General features: G+C 39.6%; 1 protein-coding gene across 1 annotated transcript in view; it reads right to left on the bottom strand.

Annotated features, from left to right (window-relative positions):
* The window catches only part of ciita (class II, major histocompatibility complex, transactivator), a 55,145-nt gene extending 45,197 nt beyond the window's left edge, over positions 1-9,948 (bottom strand). Inside the window, exon 1 of the mRNA XM_042317481.1 lies at positions 9,764-9,948. Coding sequence (XP_042173415.1) covers positions 9,764-9,791 — 28 coding nt within the window. The 5' untranslated portion in view covers positions 9,792-9,948. The remainder of the gene's footprint in view (positions 1-9,763) is intronic.
* Between the last annotated feature and the right edge of the window lie 2,318 nt (positions 9,949-12,266).

The raw sequence follows: 12,266 nt of genomic DNA, 5'->3' as shown, positions 1-12,266 counted from the left end.
CACCACCCCAGACCATGACGGACCCTCCACCTCCAAATCCATCCTGCTCCAGAGTACAGGCCTTGGTGTAACGCTCATTCCTTTGACAATAAACGCGAATCCGACCATCACCCCTGGTGAGACAAAACCCTGACTCGTCAGTGAAGAGCACTTTTTGCCAGTCCTGTCTGGTCCAGCGACGGTGGGTTTGTGCCCATAGGCGTTGTTGTTGCCGGTGATGTCTGGTGAGGACCTGCCTTACAACAGGCCTAGAAACCCTCAGTCCAGCTTCTCTCAGCCTATTGCAGACAGACTGAGCACTGATGGAGGGATTGTGCGTTTCTGGTGTAACTCAGACAGTTGTTGTTGCCATCCTGTAATTGTCCCGCAGGTGTGATGTTCGAATGTACCGATCCTGTGCAGGTGTTGTTACACGTGGTCTGCCACTGCAAGGACGATCAGCTGTCCGTCCTGTCTCTTTGTAGCGCAGTCTTAGGCATCTCACAGTACGGGCATTGCAATTTATTGCCCTGGCCACATCTGCAGTCCTCACGCCTCTTTGCTGCATGCCTAAGGCACGTTCACGCAGATGAGCATCTTTCTTTTGGTGTTTTTCAGAGTCAGTACAAAGGCCTCTTTAGTGTCCTAAGTTTTTATAACTCTGACCTTAATTGCCTACCGTCTGTAAGCTGTTAGTGTCTTAATGACCGTTCCACAGGTGCATGTTCATTAATTGTTTATGGTTCATTGAACAAGCATGGGAAACAGTGTTTAAACCCTTTACGATGAAGATCTGTGAAGTTATTTAGATTTTTAAGAATTATCTTTGAAGGTTCTGAAAAATGGGGCGTTTCTTTTTTTTGCTGAGTTTACAATGCTATTTCACAGTAAACAAACTGACAACAGACTTTCAGCACACTTACAGGGAAGGACACTCAACAAGCACAGCACTTAACACAAATGACTGATGATTGGCTAAGAGAAATTGATTAAAAAAAAGATTGTGGGGGCTGTCTTGTTAGACTTCAATGCCACTTTTGACATTATCAATCATAGTCTGCTGCTGGAAAAACGTATGTGTTATGGCTTTACACCCCCCTGCTATATTGTGGATAAAGAGTGACCTGTCTAACAGAACACAGAGGGTGTTCTTTAATGGAAGCCTCTCAAACATAATTCAGGTTGAATCAGGAATTCCCCAGGGCAGCTGTCTAGGCCCCTTGCTTTTTCAATCTTTACTAACGACATGCCACTGAGTTTAAGTAAAGCCAGAAGTTTCTATGTATGCGGATGACTCAACACTATACATGTCAGCTACGACAGCAACTGAAATGACTGCAACACTTAAACAGCTGCAGATAGTTTCAGAATGAATGTCAAGGAATAAGTTAGTCCTAAATATCTATAAACTAAAAGCATTGTATTTGGGACAAATCGTTCACTAAACCCCAAACCTCAACTAAATCTTGTAATGAATAACTTGGAAATGTACCAAGTAGGGGTGACTAAACTGCTTGATGTAACACTGAAATATAAACTGTCATGGTCAAAACATACTGATACAACAGTAGCTAAGATGGGGAGAAGTCTGTCCATAATAAAGCGCTGCTCTACCTTCTTAACACAAGGCAGGTCCTACAGGCCCTAGTTTCTACCTTCTTATTGACACTATCAACAAGGCAGGTCCTACAAGTCCTAGTTTCTGCCTTCTTAAACAACACTATAAACAAGGCAGGTCCTACAGGCCCTAGTTTTGTCGCACCTGGACTACTGTTCAGTCATGTGGTCAGGTGCCACAAAAAAATGGATTCAGGAAAATTGCAATTGGCTCAGAACAGGGCAGCACGGCTGGCCCTTGGATGTACACAGAGAGCTAATATTAATAATATGCATGTCAATCTCTCCTGGCTCAAAGTGGAGGAGAGATTGACTTTATCACTACTTATATTTATGAGAGGTGTTGACATGTTGAAAAGCACCAAGTTGTCTGTTTAAACAACTAGAACACACAGCTCAGACACCCCATTCATACCCCACAAAACATTCCACCAAAGGTCTCTTCACAGACCCCAAAGTCCAGAACAGACTATGGGGAGGCGCACAGTACTACATAGAGCCACGACTCTATTCCACAGTACTACATAGAGACATGACTACATGGAACTCTATTCCACAGTACTACATAGAGCCATGACTACATGGAACTCTATTCCACAGTACTACATAGAGCCATGACTACATGGAACTCTATTCCACAGTACTACATAGAGCCATGACTACATGGAACTCTATTCCACAGTACTACATAGAGCCATGACTACATGGAACTCTATTCCACAGTACTACATAGAGCCATGACTACATGGAACTCTATTCCACAGTACTACATAGAGCCATGACTACATGGAACTCTATTCCACAGTACTACATAGAGCCATGACTACATGGAACTCTATTCCACAGTACTACATAGAGCCATGACTACATGGAACTCTATTCCACAGTACTACATAGAGCCGTGACTACATGGAACTCTATTCCACAGTACTACATAGAGCCGTGACTACATGGAACTCTATTCCACAGTACTACATAGAGCCGTGACTACATGGAACTCTATTCCACAATACTACATAGAGCCGTGACTACATGGAACTCTATTCCACAGTACTACATAGAGCCATGACTACATGGAACTCTATTCCACAGTACTACATAGAGCCATGACTACATGGAACTCTATTCCACAGTACTACATAGAGCCATGACTACATGGAACTCTATTCCACAGTACTACATAGAGCCATGACTACATGGAACTCTATTCCACAGTACTACATAGAGCCATGACTACATGGAACTCTATTCCACAGTACTACATAGAGCCATGACTACATGGAACTCTATTCCACAGTACTACATAGAGCCATGACTACATGGAACTCTATTCCACAGTACTACATAGAGCCATGACTACATGGAACTCTATTCCACAGTACTACATAGAGCCATGACTACATGGAACTCTATTCCACAGTACTACATAGAGCCATGACTACATGGAACTCTATTCTACAGTACTACATAGAGTCATGACTACATGGAACTCTATTCCACAGTACTATATAGAGCCATGACTACATGGAACTCTATTCCACAGTACTACATAGAACATGACTACATGGAACTCTATTCCACAGTACTACATAGAGCCATGACTACATGGAACTCTATTCCACAGTACTACATAGAGCCATGACTACATGGAACTCTATTCCACAGTACTACATAGAGCCATGACTACATGGAACTCTATTCCACAGTACTACATAGAGCCATGACTACATGGAACTCTATTCCACAGTACTACATAGAGCCATGACTACATGGAACTCTATTCCACAGTACTACATAGAGCCATGACTACATGGAACTCTATTCTACAGTACTACATAGAGCCATGACTACATGGAACTCTATTCCACAGTACTATATAGAGCCATGACTACATGGAACTCTATTCCACAGTACTACATAGAGCATGACTACATGGAACTCTATTCCACAGTACTACATAGAGCCATGACTACATGGAACTCTATTCCACAGTACTACATAGAGCCATGACTACATGGAACTCTATTCCACATCAGGTAACTGATGCAAGCAGAAAAATTAGATTTAAAAAATTACAGATACAAATACACCTTATGGAACAGTGGGGTCTGTGAAGTAAAACAAACACAGGCACAGACGCATGATAACATACGCACTATACTCACATGGATTTTGTGTTGTAGAGATGTGGTAGTTGAGTATGGGCCTGAGGGCCACACACTTAAGTGTGTTGTAGAGATGTGGTAGTAGAGTAGGGGCCTGAGGGCCACACACTTAAGTGTGTTGTAGAGATGTGGTAGTAGAGTAGGGGCCTGAGGGCCACACACTTAAGTGTGTTGTAGAGATGTGGTAGTAGAGTAGGGGCCTGAGGGCCACACACTTAAGTGTGTTGTAGAGATGTGGTAGTAGAGTAGGGGCCTGAGGGCCACACACTTAAGTGTGTTGTAGAGATGTGGTAGTAGAGTAGGGGCCTGAGGGCCACACACTTAAGTGTGTTGTAGAGATGTGGTAGTAGAGTAGGGGCCTGAGGGCCACACACTTAAGTGTGTTTTGTGAATTCTGTAATAAATGTTTTGTTATGTTTAAAAAAATTGTTTTTACTTCCTTAATTTTGCCGTAACCCAGGAAGAGAATCCATAATAAACACAAATACAATTCAGGGGGTAGTCATGACTACGAACCAGCGACTGTCAACCCAACAAGTTAGCCAAAAAACAGGGAAAAAAAGACAATTACACTCTTATTACCATATAGAATACACCCCCTCCAATCAGATATATAGTATTACCATATAGAATACACCCCCTCCAATCAGATATATAGTATTAACATATAGAATACACCCCCTCCAATCAGATATATAGTATTAACATATAGAATACACCCCATCCAATCAGATATATAGTATTACATATAGAATACACCCCCTAATCAGATATATAGTATTAACATATAGAATACACCCCTCCAATCAGATATATAGTATTAACATATAGAATACACCCCCTCCAATCAGATATATAGTATTAACATATAGAATACACCCCATCCAATCAGATATATAGTATTACCATATAGAATACACCCCCTCCAATCAGATATATAGTATTAACATATAGAATACACCCCCTCCAATCAGATATATAGTATTAACATATAGAATACACCCCATCCAATCAGATATATAGTATTAACATATAGAATACACCCCCTCCAATCAGATATATAGTATTAACATATAGAATACACCCTCTCCAATCAGATATATAGTATTAACATATAGAATACACCCCCTCCAATCAGATATATAGTATTAACATATAGAATACACCCTCATCCAATCAGATATATAGTATTAACATATAGAATACACCCCCTCCAATCAGATATATAGTATTAACATATAGAATACACCCCCTCCAATCAGATATATAGTATTAACATATAGAATACACCCCCTCCAATCAGATATATATTATTAACATATAGAATACACCCCCTCCAATCAGATATATAGTATTAACATATAGAATACACCCCCTCAATCAGATATATAGTATTAACATATAGAATACACCCCCTCCAATCAGATATATAGTATTAACATATAGAATACACCCCCTCCAATCAGATATATAGTATTAACATATAGAATACACCCCCTCCAATCAGATATATAGTATTAACATATAGAATACACCCCATCCAATCAGATATATAGTATTAACATATAGAATACACCCCCTCCAATCAGATATATAGTATTAACATATAGAATACACCCCCTCCAATCAGATATATAGTATTAACATATAGAATACACCCCATCCAATCAGATATATAGTATTAACATATAGAATACACCCCATCCAATCAGATATATAGTATTAACATATAGAATACACCCCCTCCAATCAGATATATAGTATTAACATATAGAATACACCCCATCCAATCAGATATATAGTATTAACATATAGAATACACCCCCTCCAATCAGATATATAGTATTAACATATAGAATACACCCCCTCCAATCAGATATATATTATTAACATATAGAATACACCCCCTCCAATCAGATATATAGTATTAACATATAGAATACACCCCCTCCAATCAGATATATAGTATTAACATATAGAATACACCCCATCCAATCAGATATATAGTATACACCATTCATTAATTTTTTTATTTATCTGTTATTTTACCAGGTAAGTTGACTGAGAACACATTCTCATTTGCAGCAACGACCTGGGGAATAGTTACAGGGGAGAGGAGGTGGATGAATGAGACAATTGTAAACTGGGGATTTTTAGGTGACCGTGATGGTTTGAGGGCCAGATTGGGAATTTAGCCAGGACACTGGGGTTAACACCCCTACACTACACCAAAGATATTACACACCATAGATACTAAACACCAAAGACACTAAACACCAAAGATATTACACACCAAAGATACTAAACACCAAAGATGGTGTTTGAGGCCAGATTGGGAATTCGGTAACATGCCTGGCATTTGAAAATACCAAACATTTTGGTTTTTACCCGAATTTAAAACCAGCTTTAAAATCATACAGATTCTGTGTATGATGTTAAAATGCTCTTTGGGCATTTTTCAAAAACTAAAGATAAACTACTACCACTAGAATAGAGAACAGATAAACTACTACCACTAGAATAGAGAACAGATAAACTACTACCACTAGAATAGAGAACAGATAAACTACTACCACTAGAATAGAGAACAGATAAACTACTACCACTAGAATAGAGAACAGATAAACTACTACCACTAGAATAGAGAACAGATAAACTACTACCACTAGAATAGAGAACAGATAAACTACTACCACTAGAATAGAGAACAGATAAACTACTACCATTAGAATAGAGAACAGATAAACTACTACCACTAGAATAGAGAACAGATAAACTACTACCACTAGAATAGAGAACAGATAAACTACTACCACTAGAATAGAGAACAGATAAACTACTACCACTAGAATAGAGAACAGATAAACTACTACCACTAGAATAGAGAACAGATAAACTACTACCACTAGAATAGAGAACAGATAAACTACTACCACTAGAATAGAGAACAGATAAACTACTACCACTAGAATAGAGAACAGATAAACTACTACCACTAGAATAGAGAACAGATAAACTACTACCACTAGAATAGAGAACAGATAAACTACTACCACTAGAATAGAGAACAGATAAACTACTACCACTAGAATAGAGAACAGATAAACTACACTAGAATAGAGAACAGATAAACTACTACCACTAGAATAGAGAACAGATAAACTACTACCACTAGAATAGAGAACAGATAAACTACTACCACTAGAATAGAGAACAGATAAACTACACCACTAGAATAGAGAACAGATAAACTACTACCACTAGAATAGAGAACAGATAAACTACTACCACTAGAATAGAGAACAGATAAACTACTAGAATAAAACTATAAACTACTACCACTAGAATAGAGAACAGATAAACTACTACCACTAGAATAGAGAACAGATAAACTACTACCACTAGAATAGAGAACAGATAAACTACTACTAGAATAGAGAACAGATAAACTACTACCACTAGAATAGAGAACAGATAAACTACTACCACTAGAATAGAGAACAGATAAACTACTACCACTAGAATAGAGAACAGATAAACTACTACCACTAGAATAGAGAACAGATAAACTACTAGAATAGAGAACAGATAAACTACTACCACTAGAATAGAGAACAGATAAACTACTACCACTAGAATAGAGAACAGATAAACTACTACCACTAGAATAGAGAACAGATAAACTACTACCACTAGAATAGAGAACAGATAAACTACTACCACTAGAATAGAGAACAGATAAACTACTACCACTAGAATAGAGAACAGATAAACTACTACCACTAGAATAGAGAACAGATAAACTACTACCATTAGAATAGAGAACAGATAAACTACTACCATTTGAATAAAGAACAGTATCATCTGCATTAAAAAAAAATAACATTCGCTGTTTTCAATAAGATTCCCAATATTGTTAACATACAAAACAAAAAAATAGTGGGCCCAAAATAGAACCTTGCGGAACACCTGAGCACACCTCTATGGACTCATATTTACAACCATCCGCCATTACACATTCTGAACGATTTGATAGGTCATTTATAAACAAAGCTAGAGCACGACCAGTAATTCCACAACATTTAAACCTTTGCACTACGAACACAATATGGTCTACGGTGTCAAATGCCTTTGACAAATCAATAAAGACAGACAACACAATGTAACTTTCTTATCAAGAGCACAGTGCACGTCATTTAAAACCTTCAATGTTGCTAAAACAGTGCTGTGGCCAGACCTAAAAAACCTGATTTACATTCCATTTAGGATGTTGTTTTCTTGGAAGTAGGTTTTTAGCTGCCTAATAACTAAGGACTCCAGTACCTTTGAAGGTACAGACAATGTTGATATGGGTTAATAATAGTTGTCAAGTAGCGAAGGATCTCCACCTTTCAGGAGAGGCAGTACAAAAGCAGATTTCCATAATGTGGGAAAATCTTTAACATCAAGCGTGAGGTTAGAAATACATGTTAAGGGGGGAGCAATGATGTCTGCAGCTACAGTGTAAGAAGCACAGGGTCCAGGGTTACCGTCTCTAGCATCAGGACCTCTCATTGGGTTACGGTCTCTAACATCAGGGCCTCTCATTGGGTTACGGTCTCTAGTATCAGGACCTCTCATTGGGTTACGGTCCCTAGCATCAGGACCTCTCATTGGGTTATGGTCTCTAGCATCAGGACCTCTCATTGGGTTACGGTCTCTAGTATCAGGACCTCTCATTGGGTTACGGTCTCTAGCATCAGGACCTCTCAATAAGGTGTTGGGTTACGGTCTCTAGTATCAGGACCAGAACGTGATCGAGGGTCCCATAGGGCGTTGCAATATTGGCCCAGGGTCGTTCGGGTTAGGGGAGGGTTTGGTCGGGGTAGGCCATCATTGTAAAATAAGAATTTGTTCTTAACTGAAATTGTCTAGTTAAATAAAATAAAAAATGGAATTTCTAGAATTTTGAACAATATTCAACATTCTCAATGTTTTGTCCCATCTCTCTAAACATAATGTCTCGTCTCTGTCTGTCTGTCTGTCTGTCTGTCTGTCTGTCTGTCTGTCTGTCTGTCTGTCTGTCTGTCTGTCTGTCTGTCTGTCTGTCTGTCTGTCTGTCTGTCTGTCTGTCTGTCTGTCTGTCTGTCTGTCTGTCTGTCTGTCTGTCTGTCTGTCTGTCTGTCTCTGTCTCTGATCATAATGTCTCTGGTCTCTGTCTGGTCTGTCTGTCTGTCTGGTCTCTGTCTCTGATCATAATGTCTCTGGTCTCTGTCTGGTCTGTCTGTCTGTCTGGTATCTGTCTCTGATCATAATGTCTCTGGTCTCTGTCTGGTCTGTCTGTCTGGTCTCTGTCTCTGGTCATAATGTCTCTGGTCCAAAGCTGAAATAGACTCGTCTTACAGTTGTTGATTTACACTATAACTAGCCTATGAGCTACCCACATCCTGGGGGGGTGAGAGAATGATATTAAAACAGATCAGAAAGTAAAAGTATGGCCTAATTAATGAACTCCACGCCCCCCCCACGTGTCACAGTTGTATTGCTCTTTTAAACATGTGGGGGGACGACATGATACAAGTCCTATAATAACATAATAAATTCCAGATAACCTGCCAAACACAAATTAAACATTACAGAGGTTAAGATTTCAACACACGGTAATATTCCTTCTGAATAACAGAACGGAGAACAGCACCTACCGGGGGTCATTAGAGGACACCTGGTCATTCACTTTCTCTCGTTGCTGACTGGAATTCCCCCCCAAACACCCCCAAAAAACCCGCATCAAATCAAAAACGCCACATGCAATCATTCACAAACAAAAATACGGCGAAATTAAAATTTCATTTACAAATATAAAAACGGTAAAACTCTTAAATAAATAGTACTAAATAAGTTTACATTTATTGTTTTTTCAAAAAAATATACATTTTTTTAATTTCACCTTTTGCATTGGAGAAAGTGCGCCGGATAAAAACTATATTGAGGAGACCAGCAGAAAAAGACCCCAAAAATCTCACCTGTCTGGCGGGCATCGAGAGTCTCCATCACCTCGGTTAAAACGCAACAGCTTCCACTATATTATCAACTATTTGATCCATGCATTAAGCTATAGCTGTCCTTGAACACTCCGTGCACTTTGTTGCCGTTTTTGTCGTGCGTCTGTCTGTTCGCGTCGCACCCAGGGCATCGATTTACTTTTACTTTCGATAGGAATCTCATTGTGCGTCTATTCTCTGCTCTCTCTCCGATTCGTTTCCACTGATCTACAAACTTAAAGACAAGTGCTTTCATCACTCAGACCAAGGGGTGTAATTTGTATTTATTTTACCTTTATTTAACTAGGCAAGTAAGTTAAGAACACATTCTTATTTACAATGACGGCCTAGGAACAGTTAACTGCCTGTTCAGGGGCAGAATGACAGATTTGTCAGCTCGGGGATTTGAATTTGCAACCTTTCAGGTTACTAGTCCAACACTCTAACCACTAGGCTACCCTGCCGCCCCAATGGCTACAATCGGATACAGGAGAGACTGGGGAACCCCACTAATGCCTGACTAACTATTGGTAATGTTAAAGAGCTGATTATGTTGCAAGGACAAAACGTAGGACAAAAAAAAAAGACAGAATAAGACTCCTGGACCAGAGGACCTCTCCCTCCCTCTGTTTTTTAGAGGAGGAAATTACATGGGAGTTTTGGCTTTAGTCTAGCTGGGAAAGTACCAGCCATACCAACCGGTCTATCTGTGTGGCCATATGCCATACCAGTCTGATAGGCGCATACACACGCACAGGCGCAACATAAACAGCCTCGCCACTTACTTCACCATACTCCCCCCCCCTCCTCCTCCTCCTCCTCCTCCTCATTCCTTTCACTGACATTGTAGCTGGCATGGTAATACCAGTTTGGTTACCAGGCGCTGACGTAATCGCATCAAACGGACGCCGGACGCAAAGCCCACGCGCCAGTGTTGTCCTCAAACGCTCTAAGACAGAACGTGACAAAACGGACTCCGTGTAAAACGCCCTCCAGCATTCCGACATGTTACGACCTGAAACATGGAAACACGATCTATCATTTCTTCCGCAGCCAATGCGGGACAGTGTTGTCAACCCGGATTCCTTGATCTGATCTATAACCTATTCATCAAAGTAGACTATTTTTTTATTTTTGTTGCATTGATAAACAAATATAATCTCAGCGACTGTACAGACAATAAAACCAAACAACAGGAATTCATCGAAAAATGTATTTTGTTCAGAATAACTATTGATTTACAGGCTATGGTTCAATGGTAAAACGGATGTAGTCAACAGTGATGAGTAATGCTGTGGGTAATAACTATTGATTTACAGGCTATTGTTCAATGGTAAAACCTGATGTAGTCAACAGTGATGAGTAAGACTATGGGTACTTTGATTTTCTAAACTTTATGTTGTTATAGCCTATTTTTATTTTATCTTTTCATTATATATATATTTTTTTAAAGAAGTTAATTCATATGCTATTAGCCCACATAAGCAGTCGGCCAACAAGAGGGGCATTTAGGGCCAATTGTTTCACACTCTGTTAGGTTTCAGCAACACGAGGCTACTGTTCAAAAACCGTTTTAAATGAATAGGACCTAAACGCTCAAGAAAAACGTCATTGTTCAGTTTCATAAATTGTTCAAGGGCAAAGTAGCCGAGTAGAACAGTGAATTTTCACAGAAGCATCCTGTTCAACAGGCCTAAATTAGTCTCCTGTTCAACAGGCCTAAATTAGTCTCCTGTTCAATAGGCCTAAATTAGTCTCCTGTTCAACAGGCCTAAATTAGTCTCCTGTTCAACAGGCCTAAATTGGTCTCCTGTTCAACAGGCCTAAATTAGTCTCCTGTTCAACAGGCCTAAATTAGTCTCCTGTTCAGGCCTATAGGCTCTAAAGGCCTAAATTAGTCTCCTGTTCAACAGGCCTAAATTAGTCTCCTGTTCAATAGGCCTAAATTAGTCTCCTGTTCAACAGGCCTAAATTAGTCTCCTGTTCAACAGGCCTAAATTAGTCTCCTGTTCAACAGGCCTAAATTAGTCTCCTGTTCAACAGGCCTAAATTAGTCTCCTGTTCAACAGCCTAAATTAGTCTCCTGTTCAATAGGCCTAAATTAGTCTCCTGTTCAACAGGCCTAAATTAGTCTCCTGTTCAATAGGCCTAAATTAGTCTCCTGTTCAACAGGCCTAAATTAGTCTCCTGTTCAACAGGCCTAAATTAGTCTCCTGTTCAATAGGTTCAATAGGCTAAATTAGTCTCCTGTTCAAAAATTAGTCTCCTGTTCAATAGGCCTAAATTAGTCTCCTGTTCAACAGGCCTAAATTAGTCTCCTGTTCAACAGGCCTAAATTAGTCTCCTGTTCAATAGGCCTAAATTAGTCTCCTGTTCAATAGGCCTAAATTAGTCTCCTGTTCAATAGGCCTAAATTAGTCTCCTGTTCAACAGGCCTAAATTAGTCTCCTGTTCAATGGCCTAAATTAGTCTCCTGTTCAACAGG

The sequence above is a fragment of the Oncorhynchus tshawytscha genome, unplaced genomic scaffold (genome assembly GCF_018296145.1).
Source record: "Oncorhynchus tshawytscha isolate Ot180627B unplaced genomic scaffold, Otsh_v2.0 Un_contig_2949_pilon_pilon, whole genome shotgun sequence".
Lineage (NCBI taxonomy): Eukaryota > Metazoa > Chordata > Actinopteri > Salmoniformes > Salmonidae > Oncorhynchus > Oncorhynchus tshawytscha.
The sequence above is the reverse complement of the archived record's forward strand: the minus strand, read 5'-3'. Positions and strand labels throughout refer to the sequence as shown.